Genomic DNA, 13,766 nt, shown 5'->3' on the forward strand with positions numbered 1-13,766 from the left:
TCCAAATCCTGTTTCACAAACCCCTCACTCTTGGTACCACCCTTCCCTGTCGTAGCCAACTGCACGTGGACACTCTATTTTGCACCTGAGAAGGTGGGGAAGTTCTGTCAACCCTCGGCATCAGCTCATATGTCCGAAAAAGCTGCTCTGCTGGTCTTGCACATCCTGTCCCCACCCTTTCAATTGCACTAAATAATCTTCCATCTGTTTGGAAATCCACCAACATCACTGCACGACATAACTAGCACGGCACGCAGAAGGGGGCATACCTCCACCAAGCTGAACACTTTACGTTTTGTATCCCACTAACAGGTCGGATCTGGATTCGGACCTGAATCAAAATCGAATCGGCATATTCTTGTCACCAACCCGAGTCATCCACCAAGTTTTGCAATAACTCATTCACAACTTTTTGAGATATCGTACTATGTATCCTTCTTGGCACTATCACTCAATGGTGATCAAAGAATCGCTTTAAAAAAAATAATTCTTATCCGGATCCGGATCTTCACCAAAATTGAAACAATTGTTCCTTGTCATAGCCCTGTTGTGGAATTTTGGACTTACACTTCCACACCCCCAACCTGCATACCAAGTTTCGACCGAATCTGTCCACAACTTTGAGATATTGTGCTATGTATCATTTTTTTGCCTGATATCTCAATGTTGAGGAATCATTTAAAAATTCGCAGATCCGGATGCAGATGCGGATCTTCACCAAAATCTAATCATTTTGTCCTTGTCAGATACCAAAGCTCTCCAGCAAATTTCGTCTGAACCAGTCCACAACTTTTTGAGATATCCTGATCACAGAAAAACAAGCAGACAGACAGGGGTGAAAACGTAACCTCCATCCACCTTTGGTGGTGGAGGTAAAAAGGTGCAAAAAACAGATCCTTGCAACTACAGACCAATCAGCCTGCTGCAAATCATCAGCAAAGCCATGGAATCCATCATTGCTTCAGATATCAAATCCTTCCTCTTCTCCAATGGCTTGATCTCTGATCATCAGTTTGGATTCAGACCAGGTCACTCCACCTTGGACATGCTGCTTCGACTCACCAATCAATAGATGGAGGCCCTCAATGTCAGACGTAAGATCAAGGCGGTCTCTCTGGATCTCACCTTGTTCTCCAAACTCTCTACCAATGGAATCCAGGGCCAATTCCACACAGATATAACTGATCTCCTCCACTCGCGCAGCCAAAGTGTGGCTCTCAACGAAATCCTTTCATCTCCTCCTCTCCCTTTGAGAAGAGGCTGAAGTGCTACCAAGGCAGTGTGCCGTCTTCTCCCTCCCACGACCTCCCCCTCTTCACCCGCCCTCACAATCTACTTTCTTAACAATACTCTTGTAGACGGGTCAATATACAACCAGAACAGCCGTACCCCAAAAAAATTGCAAATTTTAGTTTTATTGCATTTCCTTATATTTTAAGACTTACTTAGGAACATATCAAAAGTTGGACAGAAATGGACCATGGGAAAGTAAAAATTTTTGACATGATAAAAATGTCACAAAACCATGCACGATTCACTACGTCGAAAACGTCTTTGGTTTTTTATTTTTGTTTCTTTTTGTTTATATAAATTAATTTGTTCCACTGAGACCAGCTGCAAAGGCAACATTTTATAACACTTGTTTCGTGTCTTTAACAATGTTTACATCTGCTACCTGACACATGTCTTTAACAATATGACCTCCCAGCATGTAGGCGAATGACCTAATTCCTCACTGGTAGTTGTGCAGCTTGACTGAGTAACAACTCCACATGAATGAGTTAATTACACCTAATTAGGACTCAATTGGACAACGTTGTATGGTAAACATTGGAGATACAATACAATACAACCAAGGAGATACAGTACAATACAACCAAGGCCAAGGCAGTAGCAAAAAGACAGGTAGGCCTATGCATACAATTGCCCCATATATTCTACATGTATTTTGTACTCCTACAACTGTAGTGTACGATGGTATTTATTTTCCAGGTTCTAGAGTTGTGGGGATGCATATTTATTTAATAGGAATGGGACCAGTTGATTGGGGGAAGGGGGGGGGGGGGGGGGTTCTATCAGTATGTTTTTCTTCTGGACTATACATATCTTTTCCTGGTGCACCTTGTGACTAAGCAACAGAGCCCTTGTATATAATTCATTTCAGATGCAGAAAGCAATGGGATGACCACTATGCAGATTATTCCATAGTATGTTTCCTCCTAATATATATCTTACATAAATATCTCAGTTTCAGGGGCGGAGAATGCTCTGATGGCATTCAATGTATATGGCCAATGTAAATTGACTGCATGCTTCTAAAAGATCTCATTTTTGTATTTTCAGAGATAGAAAATGAACTCTTTATATGGTAAAGAGACCTGCCCTTTATGCCAAAGGGGATTGGACTGTGAGGAAACAGTATCAGTTCGTGAGAAAGGAGCAGAAGGCATCAACCGTGCAAGTGCCGAAAGGGGTGTTGACATCAGAATTCTAGCTGGTACCAGTGTTCACAAATCATGCCGAGTGAATCACATAAACAAAAAGGACATTGCTTTAACCAAGAAGGATCATGCGGAATCAGGTCCATCAGTCAAGAGGAGTGCTCGCATTTCCCTGGGACCATATGACAGTAAAACACATTGCCTTTTCTGCGGCACTGAAGTTAAGGAAGAGGGCCCAAAGCGAGGCCATGCAGAAACAGCCAGTTTTGGCTACGTGAAGACTGACGCATTTGTTAAAACTATATCAGTTCATTGCAAAACAAGGAGCGATGAATTGGACAACGCTGTTCCTGTTGCTGTTCAAGGACAACCTTGCTGTTCAAGGCCGCATTGAATATTTTGAGGGTGATCTCCATGCAGCTGACTGTGTGTACCACAAGTCCTGCAACATTAATTTCCGCACAATGCGAGACATTCCACAACGGTTCAAGCCGACTGAGTCAAACAAGAGACGAAAAATGGGAAGGCCTAAGGACAGTGACCAGAATGAGGCTTTCGATAAGGTGTGCTCTTTTCTTGAAGACAATGATGAGGAACAGTTAACAATTACAGACCTCGTGGCTAGAATGGAACAATACCTGGGCGATAGTGAATCCAATGCATATGGGAACCAATACATGAAGGAACAGCTTAAAAAACGATATGGGGAATCTATATTCATGGCAGAGGGTAGAGGCTTAAAAGACATTGTGACATTCAGAGAAAAAATGTCCCAGATCCTCCGTGACCACTACAATGCACCACGAGAAGATGATGAAGAAGCACAAAAACGTGCAATTCTTCAGACTGCTGCAAAACTAATAAAAAGTGACATAAAAACAACAGTTGCACCACATGGGGATACATACCCAACTACTGCAGACCTAAGCCTTACTGCTGCATTGGGGTATGTCCCAACTAGCCTGCGATTCTTGCTGCAGCATCTTTTGGTCGGGAAAGATACATCTAGGGAGGTTGCTGGTATTGGACAAGCAGTCATCCAAGCAGTGCGTCCAAGGGCTGTAATTGCACCATTGCAGCTTGGTCTTGCAGTGCAAATGCATCACTTGTATAGGTCTCGTTTCTTGATAGATAGTCTATCAACCTTTGGCTTTTCCTCATCTTACTCCGAAGTGCAACGGTTTGAAGTAAATGCAGCCTCTTCTCTTGCTCCGGATGTGTTTGGAGGTGACACCGACATTCTTGATACATCCTTGTTATTTGCTGGAGACAATGTGGACCACAACATCATAACGTTGGATGGAAAGGGTACCTTTCATGGGATGGGCATGATAGCAGCTATTACACCAGGGCGTCAATCTAGCCACATCATATCTAGAAAGAAAATGTCTGACAGGAAGCTCGTCGAACTGACGAAGATCAATATAATAGATTACCGCTATGCAGAGCACGTCAACCGCAACCTCAAATTTCAGCCCCTCCCTTTGTTATCAATTTGTGATCGCCCAATTGACATATTATGGGAGATGTCATTTTGCTTCGAAAAGAGTGCACCAAATTGGCAAGGCATGATGCACTTTCTGCATGAGGAGTGTGATCACCCAGGGAAAGCCTCAATACAGTTTCTCCCAATGATTGATATGAACCCAGGTGACAAAACCTGCATCTTGTCAACTCTTGATTACCTGAGCAAACTTGCATCAAAACACAACATGCCAGCAATCATCACATTTGACCAACCGCTGTTTTGGAAGGCCTCTGAGATAGTGAATGCTCTTCCTGCTGATAACCCAATCCATAATGCAGTGCTACTGCTTGGGAGCTTCCACACATTAATGAATTTGTTGGGTGCCATTGGAAGTTTGATGGATGGAAGTGGACTGAAAGAGATCCTGGAAACAGTGTATGGTCAAAATGCTGTTGTGCACATGCTGAGTGGGAAGGCGGTGCAACGTGCTTTTCGTGGCCATTTGCTTGTGGATCAGTGTCTTACACGTCAGGTTGTTGGCAAGATTGTGGAAGTTGACCCTGGGTTTCAAGAACAAGTGGCAGAACTGGAGCGACTGTACATTTCCCTGGAGACTGTCGAAAGTGACACTATAGAGTCTGTGTTGCAATCAGAGTGCATTCATTTCATTGACAATAGATTGAATCAGGAAAGGAATAAACTTGCAAAGGACTCGAAAACCAGTGCACTTTGGATCAACTACCAGCGTATGTTGGGAATTGCAAGGGCACTTGTGGCAGCTGATCGGACGGGGTCCTGGGAGATGCATCTCCAAGCCATATCAGCTTGCTTGCCGATATTTGCAGCTGCTGGCCATCCCAATTACCTGAAGTCAGCTCGACTCTATCTCGAGAAGATGCTTGCGTTAGAGGATGACAACCCTGAGGTTCATCAGAAGTTCCAATCTGGTTATCATGTAATCCGGCGCAGTGACCAATACTGGGCTGGCCGAGGCTCTGATCTTGTGATAGAACAGACATTAATGCGCTCACTGAAAAGCCAAGGGGGGCTGACTCGAGGAAGTGGGATGTCAGAGCACCAGAGAGCAGTTTGGACTCTGTCTTCAACCATATCGTCCTCCTACAACCTTGCTATGCAAGAACTGACCTCGAGTAGCTACTCAACAAGTGAACAACATAAGGAGTTGACAACATCCAGGGTGAGTCGAGATGAAGCTGATCGTGGCAAAGTTGCCGAAAAACTGGACAGCTTCACACCATTTTCTGATGACAAGTCATTGCGCAATATCATCACAGGGGTTACTGCAAATGAGGATGTCAATGTTCATGACCTATTCAAAGTAGGTAGTGACATTGTCAAGAAGATGGATGATCACCCAGCTTACTCCTATTCACACAAAAGGAGTTCTAAAGCCAAGACACTTGCATTCAGCAGGGCAGTCAAAGTTGCTGAGGACCGCACAATAGATCCAGCGTTACTAATCGAGAGGTTCTTAGTGGTGTCACAGACGGGAGATCTCCAGATAGGTGAAGTGATGAAATATGAACTCTGCCCATACCCAATGTCTCTTTTTGAGGCAAAAAACATCCTGCGCCAGCCAGATAAACCACAGTTGGCGGAGGCAATAAGGAATTATGCTACAACCAAATCTGACAATGCTGTCAACCAGACAGTTCCAGGAACAGATCACTATGTTCTTGACGGGGGATCACTTATTCACCGCTTAAAGTGGACAGAGGGATTCACCTACAGTTCCATTGCAGATGAATATGCCTCATTTACAGTACGACACTATGGCAAAGCTACTGTTGTGTTTGATGGTTATGAGGCTGGGCCAAGCACAAAGGACTGTTCTCATCAACGTCGGAATAGAAACAAGAATGCCACCAAGGTTAACATTACGGAGTCAACAAAATTTGTTGGGAAAAAGGAGGACTTTCTGTCGAATGAGTCAAACAAGCAGGCAATGATACTGTTGATTATAGAGGTGTTGCACAAGGAAGGCTGTGAGGTGATCCAAGCAGAGGGAGATGCTGATGTTGAGATTGCAAAAGCGGCCGTCGCAAATGCGGCTTCCAGATCTACAACCCTCATTGGAGAAGATACAGATCTCCTTCTCCTCCTACTCTTCTATATGGTGGAGACAAACTGCATTGAACTCTATTTCCGTTCTGACAAGGCAAAATCAAATGTCTACAATATCAAAGTCCTTCAGCAGATACTTGGAAATGCAGCCTGCAGAGATATATTGTTCCTTCATGCATTAACTGGCTGTGACGCAACGTCTCGTGTCTTTGGGATTGGAAAGAAGTCAGGGTTTCAAAGAATCATCAAGAAAGAAAAGGAACTGATAGACAGCTCAAAGGTGTTCTGTAAACCACAGCAGAGTCAGGATGTTATTGAAACTGCAGGCTGCAGAGCAATGGTGGCATTGTTTAAAGCAAATCAGAACGACTCATTGGCATCGATCAGATACAACATTCTCTGCAAAAAGGTTGCAAGGGCTAAGGCATTTGTCACTCCTGAAAGACTGCCACCCACATCCGCTGCCTGCAAGTTTCATTCTCTGCGGACCTATTACCAGGTAATGGAATGGATGGGCCTTTGTTGTGGAATGGAGCCAACGGAGTGGGGATGGAAGGTAGAAGGAGGAAAACTTGTTCCAGTGATGACAGACAAAAGCCCTGCTCCAGACATACTACTTCAGATGATTCACTGCAACTGTTCAGGGGGGTGCAAAACACTAAGGTGTTCATGTAGGAAGCATGGATTAGAGTGCACCAGTGCATGTGGACATTGCCAGGACAGCAACTGTGACAATATGAGTGTTGAACCAGACATAGAGGAGGAGGAGGAGGACGATGAAACTGGAATCTAAGACTAGAAGGCATATGGTACTTCCACATGTGTCAAAATTGTCCAATTTTTTATATGTTGCTTTCCATGTCATAGACTGGCAGAAACAATCAAAGAACATATATTTGTGCAAATATTTACTTTAAATTGCGAATGGTCTCAGGATTAGCACTGCATAAACTACCAGCAACGATCATAATACAAATATTGGTGCAAAATTTACTTTAAATTGTTAGTGGTCTGATGATTATCAGTCAATTTTTTTACGTTTTATCTGCCGGCAGCCATCTTGTTTTCTGACGTCACTGAGGGACTTTCCCATGCGTCAAAATTGTCCAACTTTTAATATGTTGTCTTCCACTTCATAAACTACTAGAAATAAGCATAAAACAAAAATTTGCAATTTTTTGGGGGTCAGGCAGTATATTGACCCGTCTATTGAGGAAGTTCAACTTCTCAAACTCCTGGGTCTCACTATCAGCCATGATCTTTATTGGGCAAACCACATTTCAAAGTTGGCCTCCAAAGCCAGTCGCCGACTGGGAATCATCTGTCATACAAAGTCCTTCCTTAGCACACCAGAACTCCGACCCACCTAAAAGGCCTCACAATAACAACTGTGTCCCACTGCCGTGTCCGTACTGTGTCGATGTCCCACCCCAGTGGACATACAAACTCGCTGGAGATTCCAATGATTCTGAAAGCTTTGGTTTCAACAGCGTGAAGCCAAGCTAGGTGCAAGGCTGAAGCACCGGCCCAGAGGGGAGAACAGTATTCCATCAAGCTGCGGATGAAAGCCTTGTATGTGGTGAGGAGCTCAGGTGTGCCAAGGAAGGACTTCGCATGACAGAGGATGCCCAGACGCCGACTGGCTTTGGAGGCCAGGTTGGAAGTGTGGTTTTCCCAGGTAAGAGCATGGCAGATCGTGAGACCCATAATCAAGGTCGTGTGGAAGAAAAATGATTATTCTGCAACGTTTCTTGTCGAAAAAGATCATTTTTAACCATATAAGGTAATGCAGAGCCCTAAAGACCACGTGATTGCCTGCAAAGCATTTTGGGTAACACTAAGTGCAGCAAAAGCGAATGCTGAGCACTTGGGTTTTAGTCTCTGTGTTTCGGAGTTTGGCAATGTGGGAGCTGAGCTGCTCGTGGGAGATAACCTCAGGGGCTCTTGCGTGCCAAATTACTGATCAATATATTCTGATGTTTACCTCTAAAAAAAACCTTCGTCAGGATGACAAGGCGTGAAGTGTGATTTCCCCACAAATTACTACATCTCTGTTGAATTGAATAAAAAGGTTCATTGAAAGCATCTGAGCAGAGGACAATGCTGACCCTGTGTGGTTTTAGCACCTTTTTCTTCTTCTTCTTTTATAAAAGGATGCTTTCGACTTGCTCACCAAATTTATTCATTCCAAAAAAAAATTCCATCTCTTACAGTGCCTCTTTCATACATTCCCTAAACTCTCCAGCACTCCACCCATCCTTCAGCGTCCTCAAACGTATTTTGGACTCGAAGGTCTCAAGAAACTCATTTTGCAATAAATGTTTGTTTCCCATTAATCGTACACTTTTCAAAATCCAATCTCACCCCTCCCCTCCAAATCTTCCCCATCACCCCTTCCCTCCAAAACTTCCCCATCACCCCTTCCCTCCAAAACTTCCCCATCACCCCTTCCGTCCAAAACTTCCCCATCACCCCTCCCCTCCAAATCTACCCCCTTGCCCCTCCCCTCCAAATCTTCCCAATCACCCATCTCTTTCAAATATTCCCCCTTGCCCCTCCCCTCCAAATCTTCCCCATCACCCATCCCTTTCAAATCTTCCCCCTTGGCCCTCCCCTCCAAATCTTCCCCATCACCCTTCCCTCCAAAACTTCCCCATCACCCCTCCCCTCCAAAACTTCCCCATCACCCCTCCCCTCTAAATCTACCCCCTTGCCCCTCCCCTCCAAATCATCCCCATCACACATCTCTTTCAAATCTTCCCCCTTGCCCCTCTTCTCCAAATCTTTCCCCATCACCCATCCCTTTCAAATCTCCCCCCTTCCCTCCTAAACTCCCCCCACAGCCCTCCCCTCCGAGAGTCTCCCTCGCTCCTCCCCTCCTAGACCCCTCTCACCCCTCCTCCTCAAAGCGTCCGCCCCGCTTCTTCCCCCTTCCAACTTTAACCTTCATCTCCCTCAACCTTCTGCCTCACTCTTCCCCCTCCTCAAATAACACTTCACTGCGCCTCACCAAATCACCATCAAACCTTTTGTCCGCCCCATTCTTTCCTTTCTCCAAGCTGTTCTGAAATCTCTGACACACCTTCAACAGCTCTCCCTACCTCTTCCTACTCTTCCACATCTTACCCTACCGCTCCCCCCTCCACCCCCCATTCTGTATCCGATGCTCCCCCTTCCTCTTCTTTAACAGTATGGACCTCAAACATCCGGGGCCTTCGCTAAAACTTGACTGATCTCTCCATACAGGTTGCTTCTGACAAACCAGACGTGATCTGCTTAACAGAAATTTTCCTCCTTCATAATGTCTCTGATTCCTTGGTATCTCTCCCAGGTTACTCCCTCCTCCGGTATGATAGACCTGAGCCTCGTCCTGGAGGTGGGGTTGCTATCTTTATTTAAAAAAACTCTCTTCCTCACTCGCCCTGCACTGCCCTCTCTCCACCTCACCCCCAGGAATATCTTTGGCTACGGCTGCCCCTTCGCTCCCACCTTTTGTTCATATGTGTGTTGTACCGTCCACCAAACAGTGATGACTCCATCTACATCTCGCTGTCTGATAATATGGACCAACTTTTATCTACCCATCCCAACTCTCTCTTCCTCATATGTGGTGATTTAAATTGTCACCATGCCAGTTGGCTGGGTGTGGGTACCGCTCTCACCAGCCATGGCTCTTCAGCAAAGGACTTCTGCGACTCACTGGGACCGACACAATCTGTCAATTTCCCGACCCGGATCTCAGTCAACGGAGCATCTTCTCTTCTGGACTTGGTTTTGACTAACTTCCCTGAAAATGTCTGCTGCTCTTCTTCTGCTCCAATCGGCTCATCTGATCATGTGCTTGTCAAAGTGGACATCTCTCTGACCATTCTCAGAGAGCCTCCTCAGCGTCGACGAGTCTGGCATTTCACTCAGGCCGACTGGCACGGTCTTCAAGCAGCCATCAATCATCTGGACTGGTCTCCCATCTCCACTGCCTCTGACATCAATTCATCCTGTTAATTCTTCCAAAGTAAATTGCTCTCTCTCATGCACAGATTTATCCCATCTCGTCTTCAGTTGTCATACCCTTCCTCCCGTCCATGGTACACAGAATCTTGTGGTGAGGCTGTTGCCCAGAAACAACTTGCTTTCGTCTCCTGGAAAGCAAATCCAACGGAAGGAAATCTCATTTCCTTTCACAAAGCCCGAAACAAGTGTGTGTCCACCCTCAGGAGAGCCAGGAAACAATATCTCTCCGTTCTCAAGACCGAACTCTCTTATCTGTCTCCCTCTTCCAAATCCTGGTGGCTTCTGGTCAAATCTGTTTCTGGTGTTTGTTCCCCCTCCATCCCCTCCCTCACCTCAAACTGCTACACGGCTGACTCCGCAGGTGAAAAAGCTGAATTCCTCAACTCTATGTTTGCCTCTAAATCTTGTGTCCCATACCCATCCCTCTCTGGACCAACCGTACCCAGTCGTACCCAGCTGCTCCTGGACTCTGTGTCCTTTCCTCCTGACAAGGTGGAAAAGTTTCTGTCAACCCTCGACTCTGATTCTGCAACTGGACCTGACGGCATCAGCCCACGGGTCCTAAAATCCTGTTCTTCACCTCTCATTCCCTCTCTCTGTTCTCTTCACCCTCTCTTTTGCTCAAGGTCATCTGCCATCTGCTTGGAAATCTGCCAACATCAGCGCTTTGCACAAAAAAGGTGCAAAAACAGATCCCAGCAACTACAGACCAATCAGCCTTCTCCCAATTATCAGCAAAGTCATGGAATCCATCATTGCTTCAGATATGAAATCTTTCCTCTTCTCCAATGGCTTGATCTTTGATCATCAATTTGGTTTCAGACCTGGTCACTCTACTCTGGACATGCTGTTTCTGCTTTCTCAACAATGGATGGAGGTCCTCAATGCCAAACAGGAAATTAGAGCTGTCTCCCTTGACATGTCACGTGCCTTCGATACGGTCTGGCACCCCGCTCTGCTCACCAAACTCTCTTCTTTTGGTATCCATGGAAATCTCCACGCATGGCTGGCGGACTTCCTCTCTAGTCGAAGTCAACGTGTGGCCCTGAATGGGTTTCTCTCATCTCCTCTTCCTGTTCAGGCTGGAGTTCCCCAAGGCAGTGTTCTGGGCCCTGTGCTCTTTCTAGTCTTCATCAATGATCTCTCTGACTCTCTTGAAAATCCTCTCTATCTCTTTGCTGATGACTCTACTCTCTGTCGCTCCATTCCTCATCCCTCAGATCGGCAGTCTGCAGCCTCCCCACTCTCTGCAGACCTGGATAAAATCACAGACTGGGCAAACAAGTGGAACATGTCTTTCAATCCTGACAAATCTCACACTCTTACGATGTATCTCCGAAAAGACCGACTGGAAAACCCTCCCATCCACTTTCTGAATAATCCTCTCCAAGAAGTTCTGTCACTCAAGCTTTTGGGTCTCACTATCTGCCATGATCTTTCCTGGAAAAACCACATTTCAAATCTGGCCTCCAAAGCCAGTCGCCGAATGGGCATCCTCCGTCGTGCGAAGTCCTTCCTTGGCACACCTGAGCTCCTCACCACATACAAGGCTTTCATCCGCAGCTCAATGGAATACTGCTCTCCCCTCTGGGCTGGTGCTCCTGCCTCACACCTAGCTCGTCTTCACGCTGTTGAAACCAAAGCATTCAGAATCATTGGAATCTCCCGCGATGAAGCTAACTCCATGGGCCTCTCACTCACTCACCGCAGGCAGGTTGGTGGTCTTTCCGTCTTCTACAGACTCCTCTCTGGCCTTGCCCCCCCAGCTCTCTCTGGGCTCTGTCCCACAAATATTCCTACAGGTCGCACAAGATCTGCCTGCAACCCTCTTGTGGTTAAACTGCCAAAATCAAGACTCTCTGCTCACCTTCATTCCTCTTTTCTCCCGCCTCTGGAACAAATTCCCTCACTCTCTTCAATCCCACTCCACCCTCCAGGTCTTTAAAACAGCTGTTCACCACCATCTCTTATCTTCCCCCATCCAAAACCTTGATCTTTTCTACCCCCGCTAATTTCACCCCAATTCCACTTTTTTGAAATACCAACTTCTGTCCTGGAAGTCCTTGGTGTCCTTGTGTTTTATACTTCTCCCACCACCCCCCTTCCCACACCTCCTCCCCCCAAGCCCTCTCCCTCCCACACTTCTCCCTGCCCTCAAATGTTGTGGTTGTGTGCTTCCCCTTCTCTCCCCATCTTGTCTTCCGCTCCCTCTTTTTGTATATTTTGTTTGTCTGGTTGATTTGTTTGAGAAGTAAATGTTAGCTCTTTCACGAGCCTCGATTCAGTATACAAAAAAAAAAAAAAAAAAAAAAAACTCTCCATACGTACGTATTATTATCAATAAATGATGCAACCAACTGTAAACCGGTATGGATCGACAGTTATTCCACGACAGCAGATAGCAAGAGTTCACCCAAGACAGACAACCTTCGGGAGGGTGGGGGGGGGGACGGGGGGGGCAAATGAAGTCGCTACAACCTCCATCACATGACTCTTAGTCCTCCTGTCAAGCTTGGTTGAGATTGGACAAGTAACGACAGAAAGTATTGCAGTCAAAAAAAAAAGTATTTTTCTTAATTTATCCTCCCTCCAGCATGCACATGCATAATAACACCACCAACATACAAATGGAATTTGTGCTGTTCGCATTTCAAAGTTATTTTTGAATGCGTGAGTAACTTACATCCAACTCCTTGGTAAATGGCTGAAAATCCTTGAATAACGTAAAGGTAATGTCCTCCCAAAACTCTTTCCTGCACGTCGGGTACACACGGGCATAAATAAATCACGTTAAAACATCACACGCAATACACATCAGCCCGACATGTTTGTCAAATACAAAATATAGTGTGCAGAGAGATATTGTTCACCGTAAGTGTGCAAACAGGTGCATCGAAGAAACTGCAGGCACGAGAAGAGCAATATTTGGATTTGTCACGTGTGGTTGTGCCTCAGTAACATTCAGTTCAACATCGCTCATGCGATGATTGTGCTCCTGGGAGCTTCAACTTCTTCAAACAATTAGAGGTTCATGTATGAAGCCCAATGGTCAGAAGATTGCCGAATCCACCTGTCTCTTACCTACGACAGTGTCAGCGTGCAGTATCGCCTTTTCGTGCGCCGACTGTCATCGGCCAAGTGAGCGACGGTGCAGACCTCGATTATGGGCCCACAGTTATTTTTACATTTATCTGGAACGAGCGTGGCTCGCTTCACCACACGTCGCCGCAGAGGCACAGGCTCGTTTAAAATGAGGGTAACGACCTGACTGAACTTGAGTTGCTGTGTTGTCATGATTTACACCAATCATAATACTAACATTTATTTTGCACACATTTATTTGTAATATCGGTGATATTATTTATTTATAATTTATTTGTAATAAAAAAAAGGTTCAAGTGGTGAAAAGCTCTGAATGGTTAAGGGTCCAATCAGTCTGAAGGGTTTAGCTGAGGATAATGACTGTACCTGAGTTGCTGTCTTGTCGTGATTTACACCAATCAGAAAACACAAATGTATTTGTCGCGTATGTGATATGACATTTTTATAAGCAATTCAAGTTGAACCTCACCACAACGTAATTCAAAACATCTCACCACAACGTAATTCAAAACATGTCACCACAACGCAATTCAAAACACCTCACCACAACGCATTTCAAAACACCTCACCACCACTAATTCAAAGCACCTCACCACAACGTAATTAAAAAACCTCACCACAACGCAATTCAAAACACCTCACCACAACGCATTTCAAAA

General features: G+C 45.4%; 1 protein-coding gene across 1 annotated transcript in view; it reads right to left on the reverse strand.

Moving 5' to 3' along the window:
* Positions 1–12,985, reverse strand: part of LOC144888590 (nucleoporin NUP188-like) — a 55,513-nt gene extending 42,528 nt beyond the window's left edge. Inside the window, exons 1-2 of the mRNA XM_078767042.1 lie at positions 12,876–12,985; positions 12,689–12,758 (exon numbers count right to left, since the gene is read on the reverse strand). Of these exons, the coding sequence (XP_078623168.1) occupies positions 12,689–12,758; positions 12,876–12,985 (180 nt within the window). The remainder of the gene's footprint in view (positions 1–12,688; positions 12,759–12,875) is intronic.
* Between the last annotated feature and the right edge of the window lie 781 nt (positions 12,986–13,766).

This window comes from Myxine glutinosa, chromosome 13 (assembly GCF_964187855.1).
Source record: "Myxine glutinosa chromosome 13, kmMyxGlut1.1, whole genome shotgun sequence".
Classification (NCBI taxonomy): Eukaryota; Metazoa; Chordata; class Myxini; order Myxiniformes; family Myxinidae; genus Myxine; species Myxine glutinosa.